The sequence below is a fragment of the Abramis brama genome (genome assembly GCF_963993115.1).
Source record: "Abramis brama genome assembly, chromosome: 13".
NCBI classification, from domain to species: domain Eukaryota; kingdom Metazoa; phylum Chordata; class Actinopteri; order Cypriniformes; family Leuciscidae; genus Abramis; species Abramis brama.
This window is the reverse complement of record NC_139975.1, coordinates 29,069,491-29,095,748: the sequence shown is the minus strand read 5'-3', so window position 1 is coordinate 29,095,748 and position 26,258 is coordinate 29,069,491. Positions and strand designations below refer to the sequence as shown.

Below are 26,258 nucleotides of genomic sequence, written 5' to 3'. Positions count from 1 at the left end.
GTAAATGTAGTCAATGAGTTTTCATGTATGACCTCACAATAAAGAAGAAAAGTCGGTCGCAATTTCCGTTTCATGTCGACTTTAAACATGTAGTAACAGTGAAAGCACACCTTGCACTAGGAAGTGAAGAAGTGATTGGATTGTGTTCCTCATAAGTGAAATACATGACGAAACAAGTGTGTGCGTAAGAAAGCTCTAAACACAGAGCTAGCTGTGGAAATGATGGGCATGAGAGCTGTGCAATAAATCATGACATATTATGACGCAAAAGCAGGTTCCTAGATTTAGGATGCTTTTCCTAGGTTGAAAATGATTTAAGAAAAATAACAAATTAAATGTAAAGGTACACTATGTAACTTTTTTTCATTCAAAATTTAATTATTAATTAATTGTCATTAATTAAATAATAGTCAATACAACATTAATCCTTCTTCCAAAAACTTGATTTTGTCTTACCCTGATTCATTACGGTAGGCCTGTTATAAATGTTTATTTTAGACCTGTCGGGTAGGGGTGTAACAATATATCGTGTCACATTATATCGCAATACAAAAATGCAACAATATGTATCGTAGATAGTGACAATATGTATCGTGGATAGTTCACCCAAAATAAAAATTACCCTGTGAGAAAAAATTGATGTTTTCAGAGTCAGTAGTCAGTACTACATTAAACTACAATATATTATGTTGAATATAATGTATAATAATGGGGGAATATTAGTGGGTCCTGATAATGCTTATGTTATATATGTTAAAAAGTGGCCTACATTATTTTAAATATATCTAGCCAGTGACAGAGAGCAAGCATATTCGTCTAAAATAATTCTGTATTTTCAGGTTCAGAATCATGAATATATTTATTCTGGTGTCACCATTGTCCAAGCCTATACATTTACACCCACAATGTTATAACAAATTTAGCATTTAATCAACAGTACATTTTTTCTTAACCTTTTATTATATGTCTTGGAGTATTGCAATAATATCGTATCGTGAGTTCAGTATCGTGATATGTATCGAATCGTGAAATTAGGGTATCGTTACACCCCTACTGTCGGGATAGTTTTCATGGGAAATTGCGTACATATGTCACTTGCCCGTGCGTGTCTCGTCATATCTGTAAATTGAGAGCAGTTGCTCCGTCTACTTTGAAGCGTGTATGGTGTGTGAGTGGCAGAGGTTAGTTGTCACAATGAGCGAGAAAGGTTGGCATGAAGCTGCTAAATCTCCAACCTCCAGGAAATCAGCCGAGAAAGACTCAAAAGAGAAAGCGGCAGAGCTCATAATAACACAAGGATCAACATAGGCTCGGCTTTTTGGAGATGGCGAGAACTGAGGGATTTGAATTATTGTAAAAGCAATGCGGAGATGGTGTTTTTAATACTCAACAGGTGAGTAAGTTATTTTATTGAACAGATAAACTGCCATATGTAGCTCTCTAACAGAGTTCAAAGCATTATCTATTGTGAAGGCTCATATTCATCCGTGCTATTAAAACAATATTCTCCTGCAAAATGCATGCAGTTTTGTTGTTTAACCACTAGAGGCCCAAAACCTTTAACAAAAAAATGTATGTGTCAATAATTCAAAACGATTGAAAAATAACTTTTTAGATGGGTTTAATCTATATATCAGAGACTTCCATCATTTATAACAACTTGGAAAAAGTGATGTGTGGTATATGGTACTAAAAATATGATGCAGTATCACAATATCAAACCCTGAAACAGAAAAGGCTGTCCTAAATAATCTGTGTACTTCACATCAAAAGGGAACACCCTACAAATTGAAGAATGCCAGAAGGAAGAGAAGAAATCATCCCTCAAGTTTTTATTTCACAAGATGCTGTCAAGTGACTTGTGCAACTGAAACAGATCCACCCTGAGCTGAATCAAACACACATGTGTGTGTCACACATCCCACTGCTGCACAGGATGTTTGGGCTCAGAACACGCTTCTTTAAAGATGTGATATTTATGTGAAGCATGTTGTGCCCTTCATGAGGAAGTGAGCTCCACCCAGAGAGTGTGTCAAAGACCAAAACCACACTTGTAGGTTTCATTAGCAAAACTTTCCCACAAACTATTTATGCAACTAGTGCTGCTCGTGGTCGGAGAGCTTTAAGAACAAAAAGCTGAATCTAAAACAACTGCAATGTTGCACTCTTACAGATAACTATCAAAATATGTGAGTTTGAACTTCCAAAAATAAAGAACAATCAAAGCAATGAAAAGAGACACCAGCACAAACCTTGTAAACCTGTCCATACGTCCCATTCCCGACCACCTCGATGAGCTCAAATATCCCTGCAGGATCCTGGAATGAAAAATGACATGGATTGACTGATCAGAGTCACTAGGTTTGAGGCAATGATTACCCGATTTGAATAGTTATGATGTCCACACTGTTATCTAAGTTGGCAGTTCGCCCTGATTTGAGACACGGTCCATGTTTTCACTCTACTTAACCACAATTCCATTGTACGATCCATGTACATGTACTTAACCCATATCATGTACGACTGACAATGACAAGTGAAGAAAAGTACACGAATATTTCCCCAAGACAACTGAATTTAAAGGCCACTCTCAACTTGAAATGGCATTTACAATAAAGTTAACACAACTTATCGCTACTAAAAGTGTTAAGCGCCGAGACAAACTTTGTGCCAAGCCTCGACCAATCGCTGCTGTTGAAAAGATGCAAAACTGCTGAAATAAGAAAATAAATACAGTAGTGCTGTACTTACCCGTAACGAGGCCAGGTCAATGTTGCTCAGACTTGTTGTAGTGAAGTCTCTCGCCATTTTTATGAGCTCGTCTATCAATAACAGTTTCTTAACTGATCATGGTCTGAGGAACAGTATGTCTGCCCATCTTCAGCGTGTTTAATCCTACTATAGCGAAGGCTTAGCTCATGAATATTAATAACATAACGGAACTGTCGCCAGCAGTTGGAACTGACTCGCTAATGTTGGGAAGTGGGCGTTCACAACAGTCGCATTAACCAATAAATCAAAGTCCAACTTAGCTGCTTAAATATTAATAAGCTCATGTTCCCAGATACTCCGGAAATTTACAAAGAAACGTCAATATTATCTAATTAATATTCATATGCTAGTCCTTTACTTTAGTAGGACTTGTGATTTCTCTGGACAAACACAGGAAACACGGAAAACGAGTAAAAAGTGAAAAGCTGCCCCTTCCTCTGCTTAAAACAAAACAAAGCTTGATCTCTATATACAAGCTTGCTTTTGCTTTAAAACTGGCTAAAGTTATATGTATATGTATATATATAGGTTTTGTATATATATATATATATATATATATATATATATATATATATATATATATATATATATACAAAACCTATTTATTAAAAATGCACATTTTAAACATTGTCACATTTATGAGTGTAACAGTAAAAAAAAAAATGGTTTGTGCTGTAATTAAAAAGGCATCTCTCAGATTTAATTTATCATACATACATTTATTTATTTATTTTGTTGGTTCGATAACAATAATTTTTTGCAAGGTATATTACAAATAGGGCCTAATTTATGTGCTAATTCAAAACCAAAAACCTGTGAATCAGACAAACTGCTGGGTTTGTGAATATTTTTTATATAACAGCTGGGATATTTGTGCTCTTCCACATATCACTGTATCTGAAGAGTAAAATGACATACTAGTCGTGAGTATACAAAATGAAATCAATGATTTTAGTTACCTTCAATTTCTTTAAACTAGAGCAAGAGGGCAAAATTGCATACAAATTCAATAAAATGATAATGATAAAAACTGTTAGATCAATAACAGCACTGAAATGCTTAATCAATAGTACCAGATAAAACAACCATAAAAACAAGATGTATCTACCTATAATGTATGAAAAACATAATCAAAACAGAACTCTGATGAAGGAAAACCAAACGATCAGGAAATAAGGCAAATGATAAGCTGTATCAAATATTTAAATACCTCCCCTCCTTACTAGCTACAAACTATTTTAATGTGCTTATTAGATTTGAATAGTATTTATTTGCATAAATAGAACATAATATTCTTTAAAGCTCAGAGATGATGTGTTTTTACATTATTGTGCTATAACAACCAAAGTCATAAGGTCAAATAAAACCTTTAATGTTGGTTCACTTGAAGATGCAGATGCAGTGTTTCATGGAATAACTGTACATGGTATAATAACCTTAAGATTCAAGTAGGAAAGCAATTTCAGTAGCTCTTCGTCTGTCTGAAAAGTATGAAAACACTAAAGGTTGGAAGAAAGCGAGATAAACCATTATGCTTCTTTTACTTTTTTTTACTTTTTTTACTTTTTTCTCTAATCTCAACTAGATGAAATCATGCAGATAAAAAGGAAGAAAAGATGATATAGACAAAGCTATGTTTGGGGCTATGATTGCTGCGAGGTGCTCTACCAGATATCACTGGAAAGTTCTTGTCCAGACAGCTGTACGAATGGGCTGTTCAAGTGAATATCTTTCTTGGCTTTCTCAATGTTATTTTGTGTGAGACGTCCGTTCAGCAGCGTCATGGGCAAACTGCAGTACATGTGACGGCCGCTGAGCGTGGCTATAGCAGTGGTGGGCAGCTCGTATTCATAGTTGCGGCAGAAATGGCGCATTTGCAGGTGGCCAGGCTCATTATAGTCTGGTATTTCAACATGAGCCGGCACTAGCGACGCCGAGGTCCCGGTCATGGCAACTGTAGATACGGCCTGCAGGTCGCCAAAGAGCCCTTGCTCGCCCGAGTCTATGACTTGTCGGCGGGACACGGTCTCTTTTTTCTTAGCTGGCATTTCGTACCGGACCTGCTTCCAGAACTTGGATTTCAGCTGGTTGCTTTTGGGACCGTTCCACTTAATGAGCGTCAGCACTCGGATGGTGTGTTTGAGGTCTTCTACTTCCTGGTAGTTGATGACGCTGCGCAGGTCCGAGCATTCAATCATTATCACCTTGATTTCGCCCGTCACGAGCATGTTGTGCAGCCGTGGCTCGAACTGGAAGATGCTCCAACCACGTCGGGCCACAAACTCGGGGGTCAAGATGATAATAAGACGCCTGCTCTGCTCCACGCTCCGGGCCAGATCCTCAATGTATGCTGGAAACAGAGAAAGACAAATGAGTATGGATGTCATGCACCAACAAGAAGAGATTCAAATAAATTGGGTGATTCAGAAAGAGCAACAAGCATCATCTGCTTGTAGAGCTTGCAAAGCAATGACGTGATCTTGCAATGAGAACTAAATTTAGGGTACATTTCCATTTGTATCACGGACGTGACAGACATGAGTGATGTTGCCTCAAATTACCAAAAAGAAATCTAAAGTCAAATTTCGTAGAAAAGTTCTACAAGATCTGAAAGTAAATTTCTGTATGTGTTATGGTGATGCGGAGGAGATGAACCCAAATGCAGACAGTATGCAATATACACGGTTTATTGATACAACTAAACAGAAAAAACAGGAAAACAAAACCCACAAGGGGGCAAAACAAGACAGGATAGATTAATTTGGACTGACAAGACTAGACTAAGGCTCAGACAAAAAACTAACAACACAAACCAACAAAACATAACAAATAACAATAAAGGCAGACAAGAAAAGACAATAACTGGGTTAGGGTGAAACATCAAAAACAATAAACAAGGCAGGGGAGGTGGAGGAAACACAAAGTTCTTAGGGGGCAGTCCAGGGTGAATGGGTGGACTAGGGGTCTTGGGTTGACGAGGTGAAGGTTTTGGGCGGGGAGTCCGGGGAGAACTGGATGAGCACACACAAGGAACAGTCCGGGGTGAGGTGGAGACAGGGGGTACACCGAGAGGTAGAACAGGGATCCGGACGGGGGAAACAGTAGAAGGCATAACAGGACTCATGACAGGGGAAATAGGTGACCGTGGAGGTTCTGGGGCAGTGCTTTCAGTAGAGTGCTCTGGGACAGCGCTTTCAGTAGCGGGCTCTGGAACAGCGCTTTCAGTAGCGGGCTCTGGAACAGCGCTTTCAGTAGCGGGCTCTGGAACAGTAGCGGGCTCTGGAACAGCGCTTTCAGTAGCGGGCTCTGGAACAGCGCTTTCAGTAGCGGGCTCTGGAACAGCGCTTTCAGTAGCGGGCTCTGGAACAGCGCTTTCAGTAGGAGCAGAGGGGTCTGGGACAGCGCTTTCAGTAGGAGCAGAGGGGTCTGGGACAGCGCTTTCAGTAGGAGCAGAGGGGTCTGGGACAGTGCTCTCTGCAGCAGCGGGATCAGGACCAAGCAGAAACGAAGGACAGGAGGCTCCCTTCCTCCTCTTCTTCCTCCTAGGTCGCGGTGCAGATGCCGTTGGTGGACTGGTGAGTGGTTGTGGAACAATGGTGGGATCTGTGTCTGGGGTTGGAAGATCAGTCTCTAGGAGGGCTGATTCCGTCGCGGAGGACTCTGATGCCGACTCCCAAGAGGTCCGTCTCCCTCGCTTGCGGAGTAGACTTTCGGGTCCGGATGACGTCTCGGGAGTGGAAGTGGGACCAGCTTGATCCCCCTGGGAAACAACACCTAGGACACAACCCTCCGGAATCACTGGCAGCTTGACTGGTGGTGATGACAAGATGGACCCCCGCGACTCCCTCCTCGATAAACAATCCACCATATCAGCGAACGAACGGCAAACCAGCTTCTCCCGTTCAGCCAGGGGTGGAGGAGAGTTGAGACCCGCAATGAGGTAGCGGTTAAGGAGGACATCAGGCAGGAAAAACCTTCTCTCGTTTGCGACCCGGGCATACTCCCTCAATGATAGCTCTCCCTGGGAGGGAATCGGGAGTTTGCCCCTCTTAGAGTCAGCGATGGTCCTGTGCCACCAATCCTTAAGATCATCTGGGTTATGCTTGACATAAGAGGACATAATGTCTGCTGGGTTCGGTCTTGGCCAGTTCATTCTGTTATGGTGATGCGGAGGAGATGAACCCAAATGCAGACAGTATGCAATATACACGGTTTATTGATACAACTAGACAGGATAAACAGGAAAACAAAACCCATAAGGGGGCAAAACAAGACAGGATAGACTAATTTGGACTGACAAGACTAGACTAAGACTCAGACAAAAAACTAACAGCTAAGACAGGATCAAACTCTTCTTTCTAGACAAGACTTTCAACAGGTTACTCACGGATTGTTTCACACAATGAATGACAATGAACCGGCACAGGACAGCAAACACAAGGGGATTAAATAGGGAGAAACTAATGAGGGAAACAGGTGACAAGGGTAAAGCAATGATGACTAAACGAGGATAACAAGGTGGCGGGCCGAGGAACGAGACAACACAAGCACATGGCCCAGCAAAAGGCCATGTGTGTGAACATAAAACATGGGTCTGTCATGATCCTGCCTCAAGACCAGGGAAATCAAAGACTAGAAGGCAGAATCATGACAGTATGATGGACAAAGAAACAGGCAAAACATAATTGTAGACCAGATTTACTGAACAGGGCAAATTAACGTGAGAGCGCAATCCCATAAAAGAGCAGATGGGAGAGAAAAGTTCTGTGCGTGATCTACTGACGACGTTCAAATTAATGAACACAGACGCAGCTAAGTTATTTCCATAATGACCAACATTATCTATCAAGAGCAGCGCAAATTAGTGTCCAGTTTAAGACATGACTGCACGGTAAAGGGGGTGGACTCACTGTCATCTATCGAGATAATCTCTGACTCACATAACTTGATTTTCACGACACCAATACATTTGAAAATATGGTACTGAAGGCTGACTTTCTTATAATTATCTTGCTCTATCATCCTCCTAAGGCCTGTCCATGTTTAATAGGGAGCCAATGCAGTGTTGAGAGAACCGGGCTAATAGGGTCAATACTTCCTGGTTCTGGTAAGAACTCGAGCTGCTGCGTTTTGGACCAGCTGTAGTTTGTTTATTAAGCGTGAAGTGCAACCACCCATAATAGCATTACAATAATCTAGCCTTGATGTCTTGAACACATGAACTAATTGTTCTGCATTTTTCATTGAGAGCATATGACGTAATTTAGATATATTTTCAAGATGAAAAAATTTGGTTTTACAGATACTATACACGTGACTTTCAAATGAAAGATTGGTATCAAAGCGCACACCCAGGTTCCTAACCGACGACGAAGACTTAACAGAGCAGCCATCAAGTGTTAGACAGTATTCTAGGTTATTACGTGAGGAGGTTTTTTGTCCAATAATTAGAATCTCAGTTTTTTCAGAATTAAGTAGTAGGAAATTGCTAGTCATCCAGTTTTTTATATCAGTTATGCATTCCGTTAATTTTGTGAATTGGTAGGTTTCGTTAGGTTTTGAAGAAATATACAGCTGAGTATTGTCAGCATAACAGTGAAAACTAATGCCATGCTTCCTAATGATATCTCCCAAGGGTAGCATGTACAAAAGTGAAAAGCAACGGTCCTAGTATTGAGCCTTGTGGTACGCCATACTGAACTTTTGATCGATAAGACATCTTCATTTACTGCTACAAACTGATAACAGTTAGATAAGTATGATTTAAACCATGCTAGTGCAATTCCACTAATGCCAACATAATTTTCGAGTCTATTTAAAAGAATGTTGTGGTCAATAGTGTCAAATGCAGCAATAAGTAACACTAATAGAGAGATACAACCACAATCAGATGATAGGAGCAAATCATTTGTGACTCTAATGAGAGCTGTCTCAGTACTATGGTACGGTCTAAATCCTGACTGAAAATCCTCGCAGATATCATTCCTTTCTAAAAAGGAACATAGTTGTGAAGATACCACCTTTTCTAGTATCTTTGACAGAAAAGGTAGATTCGAGATCGGCCTGTAATTGACTAATTCTGTGGGATCAAGTTGTGTTTTTTTAACAAGCGGTTTAATCATAGCCAGCTTAAAAGTTTTTGGTACGTATCCTAATGACAAAGATGAATTAATGATATTAAGAAGAGGATCTATGACCTCTGGAAGCATCTCTTTTCAGTAGCTTAGTCGGTATAGGGTCTAACATACATGTTGTCGATTTAGATGATTTAACGAGTTTAGAAAATTCTTCCTCTCCTATAGCAATGAATGTATCGAATTTTTCCTCAGGGAGACTACAATGCACTGCCTGATGCGATACTGTAGTAGACGGTTACATAGTTATAATTTTATCCCTGATATTATCAATCTTAGTGAAGAAGTTCATAAAGTCATTACTGCTGTACTGCTTGGAAACTCCTGGGCTTGAAGCTTTATTTTACGTTAGTTTAGACACTGTTTCAAATAAATACCTAGGGTTTTGTTTATTTTCTTCTAATAGGGTTGAAAAATAAGCAGATCTAGCAGCTTTTAAGGCCTCTCTGTATGCAATCGAACTCTCTTTCCATGAAATGCGAAATACCTCTAGTTTTGTTTTCTTCCAGTTGCACTCCATTTTTCTGGCTGCTCTCTTAAGGGCCTGAGTGTGCTCGTTGTACCACGGTGTTGGACTATTTTCTTTAATCTTCTTTAAGCGCAACGGAGCAACTGTGTCTAAAGTGCTGGAAAGAGAGAGTTAAGACTTTCTGTCACAATATCGAGTTCTTCTAAGCTATCTGGGAGATGAAACTGATCAGGAAGATTATTGATAAAGCAATCTTTAGTGGCAGAAGTGATAGGTCTAACATATTTGTAACACAGAGTCGGCTTTGCAGCCTTGGCTAAATTAAGTTTACACGAGACTAGATAATGATCTGAGATGTCATCGCTCTGCTGCAGAATTTCAAGAGCATCAACATTGATTCCATGTGATAATATTAGATCTAGAGTATGATTACGACAGTGAGTAGGTCCTGACACATGTTGTCTAACTCCAATAGAGTTCAGAATGTCTTTAAATGCCAATCCCAATGCATCTTTTTGTTATCTACATGTATATTAAAATCACCAACAATTATGACTTTATCTGCAGCCAGTACTAACTCTGATAGAAAATCAGCAAATTCTTTGATAAAGTCTGTCTGGTGCCCTGGTGGCCTGTATACAGTAGCCAGCACAAATCTCAAATGTGATTTATCATTTACACCAGGGGTGTCAAACTCAGTTCCTGGAGGGCCACAACCCTGCAGAGTTTAGCTTCAACCCTAATTAAACACACCTGATCCAGCTAATCAAGGTCTTCAGGATTACTAGAAACTTCCAGGCAGGTGTTTTTGGAGCTGGTTGGAGATAAACTCTGCAGGACAGTGGCCCTCCAGGACTGGAGTTTGACCAAGCGGCAACCTCCCCGTCTCTCTCTTGAAACCAACACGGACGTGAGTTAAACTGCAATTCATTAACTGGCCGCTTGGGTTGGCTGCAGAAGTGAGTCAAATCTGTATCTCCCCCATGTTAAAATTACCAACTTTACAGCAGAAAAAACATGTTTACAGCCTGGATCTCTATGTGGCTTTGGTCTATACAGCTAATTTTGCCCTTCATAACAACTGTGAGGGGGGTGAATTTTTTTATAACTCATCCGTTTAGTTGATTAATATTTAAATTTAAGGGTGTGGCCACTTGAGTGACAGATGGATTGCCGCTGTCAATGCTAGCCGTTTGTCTGCTGTTACTAGCCGTCACTTCACCTCAGCAAGTGTTAGCTGCTGAACTTGCCTTCTCTGCAGTGTTTGTGCTTTTTTTCGGGATTATTTCATACAATTTAATACACCCATTACTTGGGTACAAAGCCCACGTCTTTGGATTCCGTCGTTGTCGTCGAGTATCGTTCGAGAGAACAACCAGCGCTGTATTTCAGTTGTTTTCCTCTGTGAACATGCACTAATGGATGTCTGACAATTTCGTTGCTTTTTGGAGTTTTCAAATTTAAAAACGTCAATAAAGGCTTGTTCGTTCTGCTCTCACGGAACAGATAGATTATAATATTCTTATGTACCGTCAGATGAAATCATGCAGGCGTCGGCGCTTTCTCCGTCCGTGCTATAAATGCACATGAATGAGCGCGGATTTTCTAGCGCATTTACTTGCACTTCAAAGGCAATATATCTATGGTTTAACCCATTTGAGAGGCGGCCAAAATCAGAATTTAAAATGGACTGAATAAGCTCTCTACGAACTTGACGAGCGATGCCGCGCTGACGGACCATAAGAAAGAGTAACTGACATGTATGCACATAAATCACTGTCACACACACACTCTCGAAGTAATATTAAGTTACTGCATGCATAATACATTTTCAACTAGCAGAATAGTACAGAATCACAATACACAGTCTCACTTGTAGCCATGTCTTTTAACTATTATAATATTTCGAAGGGCAAAAATAGGAACTTTTAATTGGCTTTACATCATCAGCTAACTCGATCACGTCGAGCTAGGTGATTTCAGATAGCCATGCTCATATCTATGGCCAGGTTCCTCAGCTCCACCAAAGCCTGTCACGCCCCGCCTGTTTGCCTATTTTCTGTTATCCGGGAGTGACGCAAGGCCAAGATGGCGACGGCCGGCTCCGCCTACTTTAGGCTTCAAAAATGCTCTTCAGAAACCTACGGGTGACGTCACGGACACTACGTCCATATTTTTTTACAGTCTATGAGTTTGACACATGTGATTTACACTATATATGGATACATTAAGCACCAACACTTCAAAATAATTATATTTGAAACTAGATTTCTTAGTAATTCTGAAAATATAGCCTATATAAATTACAGCAACACCTCGCCCTTTGCCTTTCAGACAAGGTTCATGTTTATAACCGTAATCTTGCGGGGTGGACTCATTTAAAGGGATACTTCAGGATTTAGCATTAAGCTTTGTATCAGTAGAAAACCCGTAGTGTTTTCGAATTACCGTGCTTTCCTCCCTCATGTCCCCTGAGACGAGAGATTTATGTATTTTTTGTCTGGAAAAAATCCTCCGATGACGCAAAAGTCGTCATTTTGCACCATCAGAGGATTTTTTGGCCAGAGGCTAAAGATTACAGCTAGTAGTAGGGGCTGTTCTGCATGTTTTCAACTCGCCCACAGAGGGTGGGATCTCACTCACAGAATGTACACATAGTGTCAGCCGTCTTTCTTTGGAAGCTAAGCTAGCAGGCTCTTGTTCTGTGGAGAAAGCTGAGTAGTAGGAGAAAGCTGAGTAGTAGGGGTTAACATCCTCTTTTTCCTGGACATGTCCGGCCGTCGAGATCGTCCAAAATGTCCGGGATTCAGCTTTTGCTTTCTGCAGTCGCCATTCATTGTTTACATGCACACCTTTTGTTTCAATCTAACTGAATTCATTCCGATTGGTGAATCTGAATGTAAAGTTTACATGAACGCTAAACAAGTGATCGGTTGATGTGCTTTTTAACATTGCTAAGAAAATTCCCGCTCCTCCATCGCTCATCAGTAATCACACCACCGGCCTCGTGCCGTTCTCCCACGGCCCTCAGCCTCGTCCTGCTCGCCAGAGTAAACATAATGAATGGCGACTGTAGAACGCAAAAGCCGAATCCTGGATATTTTGGGCGATCTCGAAATCCCGGGCAGACTCGTCACGGAGACTCACTAGTAGCCTAGCCTTTTTGTTTAACTGCGCGCTCTTACCGGTAGGCGTGGCTTGGGAGTGGCCTCCTAGGGCAGCGAAGCAAGTGCATTCTGGGAGTTGTTGTCTTTCATCCACATAAGCCAAAAATACATTTTCTGGCTTTTCTCAGTCTAGAAAGCTCCAAATTCAAAAATAATTTCACATTTCTACTACATAAATGACCCATTTTAAATACACATTCATCTTTCCAGAGGTGAAGTATCCCTTTAAAGTCATGTAATCATTTGGTTTAAGCCAGGTTTCTGTCAAACACAGCACATCTAGATTATAGTCTGTAATCATATCATTGACAATAAGTGCTTTTGAAGTAAGGGATCGAATATTCAGCAACCCGAGCTTTATTATTTGCATTATATCTGTTTTTTTATTTGTTGAACATCAATACAATTTTTACCCTTAGTAAGTTTTTTGTATTTCCTAATTCGGGGAACAGACACAGTCTCTATATGATGATATCTAGGTGAAAGAGGATCTATGTGATTCAACAATAATATTGATCTGCCTGCATTGACACCATTATATGAGAACTGAACTGAGCTGGACGATGACATCACGGTTTTCTCCAGAGCGGCTATATATATAAATGAATTAAATTAATAACTTTTTTACAACAAAAATGAAACATCACTGAACTTACTTAAGCTGGACTGTAACGCTATTTTCTTCTGGAAACAAACTTTGTTGCATTATTTTCCTGTTATCTCTGTAAAGCTGCTTTGAAGCAATCTGGATTGTAAAAAGCACTATATAAATAAATGTGACTTGACTTGTCTTACCCTGCAGCTGGTCTCTAAAACACACATTCCCGAATCTCAATAGTTTTTGATTGGATAAAATGAATGGATAATATCTTGTGTTTTTCCATGGGTGCTAGAGCCCCCGAACACCCACAGGATCGGTGCCTATGGTGGGCGGTGAGAAACCACCTACACTAGCAACCATCCAGAACATTTGAGCAGCTGGGAGCAATGTGCTAGAACACCGTACTTCAGAGAAATGGCCCAGCAATCACCCAGAACACTCTAGCAACTGCAGACGATCAATCATAACAGCGTAGAAAACACATAGAAATGCCCTAGCAATCCGTCAGAACACCTCAGCAACTATATCTTTCTCTCTCTCACACACACACATATCTCAACGACCGTATTACAATTAGAACGAGCACCTTAACAACCGTGCAGCACCGCCAGGGCAACAACCCACAAGACTTTTATGCATTTCTTCCACAAAAATTGAAAATGATTTAATCTATTCATTTATTTATTTAAAAAAAACCCACTAATAATTCAAACAATGATTTGAAATCACCTAATCTGTGATGAGCATGTTCTGAACTACTATATTCAAATGTTTTGAGCTATTTTTCATAAAATCATAAAAATCTAAAAATGTTACGTGATACAACTGTCCAAATATCAGAGAAAAAGCCTTAAGAAAACCTTATTAAGTAGATTAGAAAGAAAATAGCTTCACTGCTTATTAAAAAATAAAAAAAAACATCCATGTAGTACCACCATCATGGAGAAATATGCTGGGGTAAAATCAATAAAAAAAAATATTTTTTTAATTAAAACACTCACATATATTACCAGGCAAGGAACATACTCTGTGAAATTTTACTTATAACACATGACTTTTTTATTATGATGAAACTTGAAATTAGCAGTTTTCATATGAAACCATTTAAGTGAATATATTGAATACATTACTAAAGGTGCATCACATGATCGGAATTTCAGTGACATTTTGCGCAGAAAAACAGGTCCATTGTCAATTGTGTAATGATGTATGACTTTTCTGTTGGTCAGTACAACGAATTCATCATCTTGAACGAACAAAATCTGCATGGGGATCTTTTTTTTTTTTTTTACCCTCATGCAAACTCCTGATTGCACGGATTGGAACTTCGGAATGACTGGATTTCGAACCTTAAGAATTGGCCAGTGCTTCAACAATAGAAGGCACATGAGTTCTGTGTGCTACATTGCTGTGTTTCCGTTTCTTTCCTCATCGTCCTGATTCTCCCTGTGGAGGGGAACATCTGTCGCACCTGCAGTGTCACAATCTGCTGTGGAGAGAAGCGAGAGCATGTTCTGCTCATGACAGCGTCGGCCATGAATGCAGAGACATTCAGATATTTGAACTGGCGTTATCTGTGTGTGGCCATTGAACAGTAAGTGCAGAAAAACATATTTTACTGTCACTATGTTCATATAGGTTTGAATAAATCAGTCAGTATTGTTGCATTCACATTTTTTTTTGCCTTTTATTTAATAGTTTGAGGCCTTTGACTTGGTAACAAAGGCTGAAATGACTCACAGACTATAATGTCATGATGTTTGAAACTGCTTCATGTGTAAAATATGATATTCAAGCTTTTCAGTTTCTTCTTGCTGAGTTAAATGTGTTTCAACTCTTCATATTGTTAATAACAAGCTCTTTATCATCAGCTTAGAAGTAAACCACTCACAGGAAGTGAATCTCTCTCAGTTTCACATGGCTCTCTGTTTTCTGCAAATGTCATACTTCTCTGTGCATGTGGACTAATCACAAACTCAGGATCCAGTTTGAGTTGGCAAAGTTTACAATGAGGGGTTGGACTTATTCGTTTTTTTTCAAAGCAAAACCAATCCTGGAACCCTGAGTTTGTTGAACTCACTTTGTGGTACAGGCCACAGGACACCTATCAGTGTTTATTTTGGGACATTATCCCTCACACATCTTTCCAGTACCCTAGAATTGATTAGATGACGAATGTAGAGCTGCAGAAACACTTCCGTAACACTGTGTGTATGCCTCCAGCAGGCTTGTGCGCAGGGCCGTGTCAGTCATGCGCCTGATTAAATTCTAATTTGCACTCATGAATGAAAAGGGATGTGAAATGGCAGGGTGTTGTTCTTACTGCTGCTGGGTATGAGGTCCCGGTGTGGAATGAAGAGTTTATATCCGTAGTGTTTCTCCAGAACGTCGGGTAAGATCTCCAGAGCAAACAGCTCCTCCTCACTCATCTCTCGCTCCACTGACTCCAAGTCCACTTTGGTGTAAGAGAGGTAGGCATCATATTCCTTGTTGTCTGAAAAGAACAGATAAGTTGTACACTGAAAAAAAACAACAACGTAATTTTATACTAATTACTACAATACTCTAATTTGTTAAAGCCAAATTAATTCGTTTTTTTTTTTTCAACTTATGTTTGATGTATTATTTTCAATTGATTTAATATAAATCTAAAATACTTAAAATATGAGAAAAATCATTCATATAAAGTAAAAAGACATACAAAAAATTACGTGTTTATTTTTTCTATGGTGAGTTATATTTGCTTTTAGACAAACTGAACAAAACCATAAATATAAACTTTATGCCTTTACTCTGACTTCATTAACCAATGCCTTTGCTGCTGAACTTCGATGATCCAATTCAACCACACCAAAAAGCAGAAGGACTTTAGATAAACATCACATGTGTGTTGGAATTTTTAAAAAATTATTGGTAACACTTTATTTTGATGGTCCCTTTTGAACGTGCTGTTGACTATAAGTAACTTTGCAACTATATGTCAACTAACTTTCATTGGAGTATAAGTAGACTGTCTGCTTAATATCTGCAAACACTTTATTGTGATGGTCCTCCAACAGACACTCTACTGACTATAAGTAATTTTGCAACTACATGTCAACTTAATCTAACCCTAACCCTACCAGTCTATTAATACTTAACTAACACTCTAATGAGAGTTAATAGACATGTAGGTGCAGCGTTACTTATAGTCAACAGAATGTGTTAAAGGGACCATCAAAATAAAGTGAAACCAAATTATTATTATTATTTTATTGCTGAAGTAAGAGTGTTGAACTTTCTTCTCCTGTTCTTAATCTTCTGCGATCCAGAATGGCAGCACAGCTGAAGTCTGAGCTGCGCCCTCAACTGTACAGACATTTGCATTTCTTTCAACATGAGGCTTATTCATTTCACTTTTTGCATGAAAGAGTCTTTACATTTGGCAAATTATGTTTCACAGGTGATTTGTAAAAATACAGTATCATGAAAATTTGTTGCTATTTTACATTTTTGGAAAATTGGTGGCAAACTAGTACGGTCTCATTTGTATGACCTGCTCTCACTCCACTAAGGGTTAAGTTTAGGGGTGCAGCTTCACGCTTAATGAATCGCGAAAAATCACGCTTTCTTGTGAGATCAATTTGGATTTTAAACATTTTTAATGTGTTTTGATGAAAGAATTGCATTTTGCATAACTAGACAGCACCTGGTTGTTTATTAAAACAACACTCGTTTCAGTGTTGCAGTGACTAATATATGTTTATGCCTCCTTCAGGGTCACATGATTATATTAATTTAGTTAATTCATTTTCCTTAGTAGTGTTAGAAAGAAAAAAAAACATGAAACATATATATATATTTTTAAAGCATGCGTATTTTCCTGTGCTTGTTATTTTATTTTATTTTATTTTAAATTTACCAGCTAATACTTGTCAAGAAAATCTGCAAGATTACATGTTTTATACATATATTATTATCCTGTGTTCTTATTCCCATTTCCACATTACAATAACTGTACACTAAATGGCCAATGTGGACACTAAACATCATATTCTGTAGGCCTACCCACAATCATAATCAGCAAACACATAATCATGTACAATGTCTGGTTCCATTTCAAAACATGAATCGCTCCTTCATTTGCTCCCACTGTTCAGTGAATGATGAGATTTTGGAACATGAACAAAAATGCTCTCTATGCTCTGCACTGTCTGAATGTTTCAGTACAGGTCAAGAAGCCCTTCTGTGGCCCTGGACCTGTTGGTTTGCCTGTTTTGTAACTGTGCCATTGGATGCATTTAATTCTGTAAAATGACTGAATTGTTTTAGTTGTGATGCAAGTACTTTATGGTTTAGTTACTGTGATTAAGGGTAAGCTACTCTCCATGAAGAATTGAAGAATTTACTTCCAGTAAATTGTATAGCTAACTGTTTGTTAGATGTATTTTTAGGCATGTTTGTAGGAAGAAAGAGCCATTATTTAGAGCCATTTCAGCTGATCCAAGTGTTCAGGACAATTAATCGATGCAGAAGAAAAAAAACAATTATTATTAGTAGTAGTAATGTTATTATTACTATTATTACGTACCATCATCTGCCTCATCGCTGCCGAAGTGTCGCCGGTAGCACAGCATGATCTCCACATTATAGCACTTATAGATGGCAGTGAAGATCCCCAATAACAGCATGATGGCGCCCAGACCACCAACCAACTCCAACCTGTACATGTCTACATGAGAACAGAAACACACTTTCATCACGTCTTCACTGTCCACGGTAATGTGCAGCAAGAGAATGGGCAAAATCAATATAATCAATCTTCTTTATGTCTATACATTAAAAAAAATCCTTTCCCTACTGATCATTGGTCATTATATGCAAACAAAATGTGATTTCTACCACCAAATCACCAGTCTTTTGTAGTCAAGGTCATAGCAGCTGCTCTTAGGGGAAAAAAGTGATTCTCCACCTTTCAATCCAAATCCATAGATTCCTAAAGGATGGATTGTATCTGGGATTTATTACTTTAGGCTGACTGAGTGACCTTCATTCACAGGTGAACATGCAGCAATACGTGGAATGCAGAAAAAAACAAAAACAAAACAAAAGGATGATAAGACCCTTCTTTCAAGCCCACAGCACAAGTGAAGTTTATGTCAGCGCCCACTATTGGTGTGGAAAAGCAAAGCAGTCACATCTTCATCAGTGAGAGTCAAAAAGTTAGACTACAGCCATTCTCTTACTCAGAGAGCACGTACAATTAATGGTACAATTGATATTTTTAGGATGAGGGAAGATAGCAAACAATAATACACTGAGAAACCCTGAACTCTCGGTTGATTGAACCCAATGTTACTCGAGGTAGGCCGGTTCAAAACCATGTTCTGGAGTAAGTTCAGTCAACCCGGAGTATGAAGATCAGAGATAACGGTGACACACAAAGACATTCTCAACCGAACGCCGAATCCAGGAGTCACCATGGAAACGGATGCTAAGAAGAAGCCCGCCATGCTTCTTTTGTTAAATGATGATTTACATTCTTAGTGCATATCGCCACCTACGGGGCAGTTGTGAAATCATTTTTTCTTCAATCGTATCTTTTCATTTTTAATCAGTTTTTTTTATTACTGTGAACAAGAATTCTGTTGGTTTTTTTATGCTAATTATACATTAAAAAAATAAAGAACTAACAAAAACTGTTGAGTGCAGATCCACGATGTGTGAGATGAGGATAAAATAAATGAATTGGAGTAAAATAACCATTGCTACCTGCTCCGGAGCAAGTTGTGTTCAGAAAATAATTTGCTATGGCCACTTACATACCCCTGAAATTGACCTCAGGTTTTGGAACCGAAAGTTGAGGTTATCTGCTAACTCAGAGTAAACTTACCAAAGTAAGTCGCATAACCTTCTTTGTGGAATAGCCCGAGATCTACTGCTGTGTCGACAGCTGAGCTGAAAACACGCAGAACATCTATGTGCCGTACGTGATCGTTCCCAGTGATTTACCTTTCTTCTGCAGGATAGCACTTCCACTGCCACGGCCAATATGGTTCTCCACATTACAGGTGTAGTTGCCCATGTCCATCTCATCCACAGCATCAAAGATCAGAGACAGCTCCACCTCCTTCTCCCCCAGAAACTCTCGCACCACCCTGCACAAACACACATGCTTTAGCACACTTCCATGCTATTTATACATATATATCACCTTAAATGTAAATTCATGTTCATTGAATATGTGTTAACAATGTGTAAACACTATCTGAATGCAACTAGGAGAACAAACAGTATTTCCCCGTATAGGAAAACTTCATCTGTTGATCAGTTTCATATTTCAGTCTGAATATGTTCAGACTTTCATTTCTTTAGACACACTGCCTCACAATATTTGAAGGTTCTCTAAGATGAACTGATTTCTTTAGATCTCGCTCTCATATTTGGATTCTCTCTTATCTGAACAAGCGTGGTAGTCAAACTTAGACAAAACACCCAGTGACTTTCATTTTTCAAAATAGCTTTTCTGTTCCAGGAGAGAAAGAAATGCAGATTTGTGGTGAACTATCGCTTTCAAAGTTATAGAAATAATTAGAAATGAAAAGAGGCAAAGCATTCATTAATCCTTTTGCAACATTTCCACCATGCTTTATGCTGATCATTGACAAATGACAGATGTCAAACAAACCAAACAAAGAAAAAAACGCAGCCACAGATATACTGACATTTTCTAATCATTTATATACTGATATTGTACTTTATACTTAAAGGAAACTACTGAAACGGTATCCATTCCATCTTTTAAATGCCATCCTTTCAAACCTTAGGCTTACTAAAGATAAAATAAGTTCAAGTATCTAATAAATTATTCTCCAAAGCTCTTTGTCAGTTGTGACATTATGGAGCCTCAAGACCTGGTTGTTTTCCGGATGAGAATTCTTTATTCTTCATTTGTGAAACATGAAGAAAGCTCCACTATTAATAAGGCTCCAGCATCTCTTTCTGTAACTGAGGAGCATTAGTTACCTGAAATGAGAGAGTACTTCATAAAGATCAAACAGACATCAAAGATCAACAGATAACAGCTGATAATGGCTCAAACTGATGAAGCCCTCAAAGGAATTATACAGATCGCTGAAACAAGGTTGCATATTATAACAGATGTTCTTTCATCTTTCCTGGTTTTGAATGATCATTCAGAAATGGACACATTGTGACTGATTGAACTGTCCCTTTAATCCTATAGCAAATATTTTACACTAGGTTTTACTACCCTTCTGCGGACATTTGGTCCCATGCATGTGTGTGTATTTCTAGATACAAATTTTATTATACACAGTACACTCACATATATTATTTAAACACAAACTTTTATTTTGGATGCGATTAATCACGATTAATCTTTTGACAGCCCTAGTTTTTTTTATGTTTTTGAAAGTCTCTTCTGCTCACCAAGGTTGCATTTACTTGATTAAAAATACTGTAAAAAAACAGTAATATAGTGAAATACTATAACAAAAAAAACAAAACAAAAACAAAACAAAACAGTTTTCTATGATGAACAGCATTTACTTTAAATAGATTTGAATGTTTTTTATAATCTGTTATGCCACATTTAGTGTGCCAAAACAATATTGTTTGAATTTCGTATTAAAACTTACAAAGTTTGAAAGCTGAGACTTTGTTTCATATCAAAAGTAGGGCTGCCAATTTGGCATGAGATTTACTTGGGCAGAGCGCGAGACAGAGCCCGAAAGCGTGTGTGTGTGTGTGTGTGTATCCATGTTCAGCTGAAGAAAATGTGAGTTTGAGTAAACATCAGAGACTCTGAGTTCTGCTGCTGGAGATCTGCATGTCTTCAGAGTTCACACTTCATGATCTGAACACATCATAAACTATTGAAATAATTGTAGATTTCAGACACTTGCAAAACACTGAACACCCTAATGCTATCAATGGGTCACTGGCAATCACTCGCATATATTAGCAATAATATAAAATGACAACATAACAACTCAACTTATCAGAAAATCATAGCAAAGACTTTACTTCCTCTGACAACTATGGAAATTCAGAGTCAGACAGAAACTTCTAGATGGTTGTGGAGTGAACATCATCCATCACCGAGTGCTATGGCAGCTCTGACTCCATAACAAGGGAAAAACCACATTGATCAGTAGAACAGCTCGTCCCTCAGTGTGATCCCTGTACATCCCACATACATCAGGGGAAATCCACTGGAAGGATGCCAAGTCCATTACAAAACTTACAAAAACTTACAATGTGAAGTTTGGTGGCAAGGGTTCAACTGACACAGTTTGATCACTGATGATGCACTTGAACAGTCTGTGTTTTTGGACAAATCATGGTATTCTTATGCAAAGAAAATATATTTACTTATATTTGAACAATCAATATATTAAATGATTTAATGAATTTTGAAATGATAAAGAATTATATATTGTTAATATATTACAATATGTTGAGTAATACATAAGGAATTGACACTTTTTATATATTGAAAAATGTGACAATATATTTTCTTATATCTTCAGGCATACTTGGCCAGAAAAGCAGATTCAATTCAATTCAAAAATCTATTCTATTCTATCCAGAGTACATCTTTTTGCACCCTTGTCCACTAGAGGTCTCTGTGCCCTCAGTAATCATCATGGATGCCGTCACACCTGTTTTCCTGGAGGTTGTTAGTGTTCTGTTATATAATCCTAGTCTGCTCTTCAGATTCAGATCTGGGAAATCATGCATGCTTTAGCTATTTATAGTTTATTGTTCTTAATTCAAGTAGTAACAGGTAATAAGCCCACAAAGCAGTACCTGATTTCACTCTCTCTTATGTGTCCTTCCAACTCCTCTACAAACTTATCCCCCTTCATCCAGTAGATGATAGGCTTAGAATCACCGCTGTAGCCGAAAAAAGCCTTGCAGTCCAAGATGAGACGCATGCCTGCCAAAAAAGAAAAAGAAAACCACAAGAAATTAATCAGCATTAAATAGATCAAATCTGTTCCTGCATGATAAAAAAAAAAAAAAAAAGTGTTTCTTCACTCATGCTAGGAGATTCAAGAGCAGATCCTACAATGACCTGGATAAACAAACCCATATATAACAGACATGTGAACACTTTAAACCGGTGTTTCAAGGGAAGTATATCAGAGAGAAATGCAGCAAATGAAGAAAAAGGTCCAGTTGAAAGAACTAATGCATTGCTGCAGTCAAATCAGACCAAGACCCTTTAAAAGCAACCAAAGGTCAAAGTAAGAAACTCTCTCAGACATTTATTCATATTCTCACCCACATAGAAAAGGAACTTTCACTGGGTGAAAGTAAACATGCCCACAGCATCTTGTTCATCTGTCTGCGAGACGCCTGCCAACACTTTCATCAGACAAACACTGTACATCACTTTCAAATGGAATTTGTTATACAGTATGTAAAAAAACAAAACAAAAAAAAGTTCATCTTTTTTTTTCACAACATTAATTTATCTGAATTTATACATTTTAAATAAACATTTTAATGTAAATGTCAAGTGGTGTAACAACCTTTCAGTAAAAAATAAATAAAAATAATAATGGCCTTAAACCTTACACATTCTAATCATGTTCTCAGACACCTAAAGAGCAATGACCTATTTCCCACAAAAAGACGTTTGGCACTGTTTCATTACGCTGACCTCCTCTTTCTACACCTCCAGTTTCCGCGCGTCTGCCCACTGATAGAGCGAACGCTTCCACCCACGTCCACTTCTGTGTTGTGCTGGCATTGATCTTTGATTTAGTGCTCTCACGATAATTGAGTAAGATGTAGAGCACAATCCCACACCAAACGCGGGTATAAAGACACAACCTATTTTCTGGATGAAATACTTTTTTAATGTGGTCTTTAAACGCATATTTTTAGGTTTTATGCTCTGAATCCTTCAATGATAAAACTTAACATACAATTTCATTAGATCAACAGTGTGGAAATGCTTGTCTTTTAATTACCCGAATGCTGACTGAATAGGGAACTATTGTTTTCATGTTGCAGTACTACTAAGACAAGCGTATCAGAGTAAACTCACTGCCATTAGCTACCTGCTGAATAATACTGCTTTATTTACTGCACTGATCCACTATTCTCACATAGCCTATGCTGATTATATGCAAATAATGTCTAAAAACCCTCCAGGGCTTTCGACAGCATTAACAGCACAGGCAGTGAAGAGCTTCCTCTGCCTGTAATTACAGCTTTTAAGAGACAGAAAATGGTAGGAGATGCAAATGAATGAGGCTGTGGCCAGCCACAATGTTTTAATGGTGAATACTTATCCAGTTTGCTCCTGTAATCATATCCAGTGTGTCTGAGGATCATTGTGTTTATGTTACTAGGATGAGCAACATCAAATTCACTGTTGAAGAATTTGCAGATGGTCTCTCATACATAATAAAATACTTCTTCCTCGATGATCAGGGTCAACCTTGCATACGATCTAAACGAGCTATGTATAGCACTTTTTTTTTCATTTTTCACATTCATTTTAGTATGAATAGTATGTAAGAATCACGAACATCATCTGGTGCTCAAAATAATCAAAATACTATTTTAAGAATTGGACTGAAGTAAAAGCTTAAGATTATTCAACCTAAAAGAAAAAAACTAAACATGGAGCATGTAGCAGCACACAAACCAGCCAAATATTAAAAATAAAAGGATTACAATGTAAAAGATTAATATTGTGTACATAAAAATATGGTGGAATCCGCTTGTCTCATAGATGATCTGCTCGCGTGCTTTAACCTCGCGCACGAGCAGATCCGTTTCCTCTCTTGAGAAGCGTTCAGTTTTTCCGCTTGCAAATTCCTCCATGTAAATAGTGAATCCGCCATGGCGCGAGCTCAACTGGCTTTTAAAGGGAATGGGAGATGAGACTCTGATTGGTTTATTTCACATGACGCCTAAAACACACCCATTACTCATTAAGAGAATAGGGACAACCCTTTTAGATCATGCGCCGAGCACGCAGACCATTTTTCCCATCGTTCAACCAGCAAAAGTGGATTCAGACGCCCTAAGTGCACTTGCGCCGTGCGCTTTAGACCATGCGCTTAGATCTTTAAAATAAGGCCCAGTGACACAAAAGAGGCTCAAACACCTCAGCAATTCTCTGAAAAGCACCAAAGACACTCCAGCACTGTGGCATTGAGCATGGACAAACGGCGAACTCACAAAGTCCACAGAAAAGTTTGTGTTTGTAAATTAGTTTGGTGCAGACATTGCACCATTCACCTTCAAACAAGCAAAAGTTTTCATTGTGCTCTCTCTGGTTCCGGGGAGTCAGTGCTGTCCACCTGCGCTGTGAACACAGGTGATGTTGAGCTCTGTCACGCACTGAACAGACTGACTGTGGGCTGACCCCTGACCCCTGAGGTGAGCATCACTGTCACATCTGTGAATCTGAGCAGGTGGCAGCAGTGTGAGAGAGTGTCACTGACCGAAGCCAAACCACTTCTTTAAAGAACAAGGCTGTGTGTGCGGGATACTTTCAGTGTATGCCGCCTAATATACTGCCAGTGATAAACATGTCACATGACCTAATGGAATGTGACGAGTTAATTTAGCAATTTTCTCTTTTTTGTCCAGTTATGTGTTAAAATGTCTTGACATTTGGCAGTCTGATCAAGTAATGAGTCGGGCATGCCATTGTGTGTTATTTTAGCAAATGTAGTCTTTGATCCAGGAACTGTGTACATACGGGTAAAAAAAAATACATTATGAAATATTATTATAATTTACATTAACTGTTTTCTATTTTAATATATTCTAAAATGTAATTTAGTCCAGTGATGCAAAGCTGAATTACTGCAGTCTTCAGTGTCACGCGATCCGTTAGAAATCCTTTTAATATGCCGATTTACATTTTTTTTTATTGTTTACACACAATTTCTGAAACTATGCTCCTTTTCTCTAAACTCCACACACACAACAATGCACACAACATGCACAACAGCACACATCTCTTGCAAAAGCAAAAAGTTCATTCAAAACTATTTTAACTCTTCTAAAAATGCTGTTTTTGCATGGTAACTCTACGCAAACCATCAAATGATTAGCATATACATGTCAAAATACACACGGTATGACATGTAAAACACTACTATCTTGAGTCTTGTCAGAGCACATCTACACTACCGTTCAAAAGTTTGGGGTCAGTAAGATTTTTTTATGTTTTTAAAAGAAGTATCTTCTGCTCACCAAGGCTGCATTTATTTGATAAAAAACAATAAAAAAAATAATATTATGAAAATTTAAAATGACTGTTTTCTATTTTAATATATTTTAAACTGTAATTTATTCCTGTGATCAAAGTTGAATTTTCAGCATCATTACTCTAGTCTTCAGTGTCACATGATTCTTCAGAAGTCATTCTAATATGATGATTTGATGCTCAAGAAACATTCATTATTATTATCAATGTTGAAAACAGTTATTTACATTTTTATTTCATGATGCTATGATGAATAGAAAGTTCAAAAGAACAGCATTTATCTCAAATAGAATATTTTCTAACATTATAAATGTATTTACTGTAACTTTTGATCAGTTTAACTCATCCATGATGAATAAAAGTATTGATTTATTTTATTTCTTTCCCCAAAAAATAAAATTAAAATTCTTACTGACCCCAAACTTTTGAACGGTAGTGTTTAATGTTACAAAAGCTTTAGATTTCAGATAAATTCTGTTCTTTTGAACTTTCTATTCATCATAGCATCATGAAATAATGTAAAAAACTGTTTTCAACATTGATAATAATCATAAATGTTTCTGAGCATCAAATCATCATATTAGAATGATTTCTGAAGGATCATGTGACACTGAAGACTGGAGTAATGATGCTGAAAATTCAGCTTTGATCACAGGCATAAATTACACTTTACTGTATATTCACATAGAAAACAGCTGTTTTATTGGGAATAATATTTCACAATATTACTGTTTTTGTTTGTATATTTAATCAAATAAATGCAGCCTTGGTGAGCAGAAGATACTTCTTTTAAAAACATTAAAAATCTTACTGACCCCAAACTTTTGAACGGTAGTGTATGTGCACAAAGACACTGTATATACAGTAT

At 38.2% G+C, this 26,258-nt stretch overlaps 2 protein-coding genes across 5 annotated transcripts in view; both read right to left on the bottom strand.

Moving 5' to 3' along the window:
- The window catches only part of LOC311095262 (traf2 and NCK-interacting protein kinase), an 80,484-nt gene extending 77,576 nt beyond the window's left edge, over positions 1-2,908 (bottom strand). For all 4 annotated transcript variants that reach the window (XM_084133720.1, XM_084133721.1, XM_084133718.1 and 1 more), the window contains exons 1-2: positions 2,752-2,908; positions 2,253-2,318 (exon numbers count right to left, since the gene is read on the bottom strand). In XM_084133720.1, the coding sequence (XP_083989846.1) occupies positions 2,253-2,318; positions 2,752-2,808 (123 nt within the window). In that variant the 5' untranslated portion in view covers positions 2,809-2,908. The remainder of the gene's footprint in view (positions 1-2,252; positions 2,319-2,751) is intronic.
- Positions 2,909-3,485: 577 nt separating this feature from the next.
- The window catches only part of il1rapl2 (interleukin 1 receptor accessory protein-like 2), a 47,410-nt gene continuing 24,637 nt past the window's right edge, over positions 3,486-26,258 (bottom strand). Inside the window, exons 3-7 of the mRNA XM_084133717.1 lie at positions 21,958-22,087; positions 19,135-19,280; positions 17,714-17,854; positions 15,467-15,637; positions 3,486-5,122 (exon numbers count right to left, since the gene is read on the bottom strand). Of these exons, the coding sequence (XP_083989843.1) occupies positions 4,437-5,122; positions 15,467-15,637; positions 17,714-17,854; positions 19,135-19,280; positions 21,958-22,087 (1,274 nt within the window). The 3' untranslated portion in view covers positions 3,486-4,436. The remainder of the gene's footprint in view (positions 5,123-15,466; positions 15,638-17,713; positions 17,855-19,134; positions 19,281-21,957; positions 22,088-26,258) is intronic.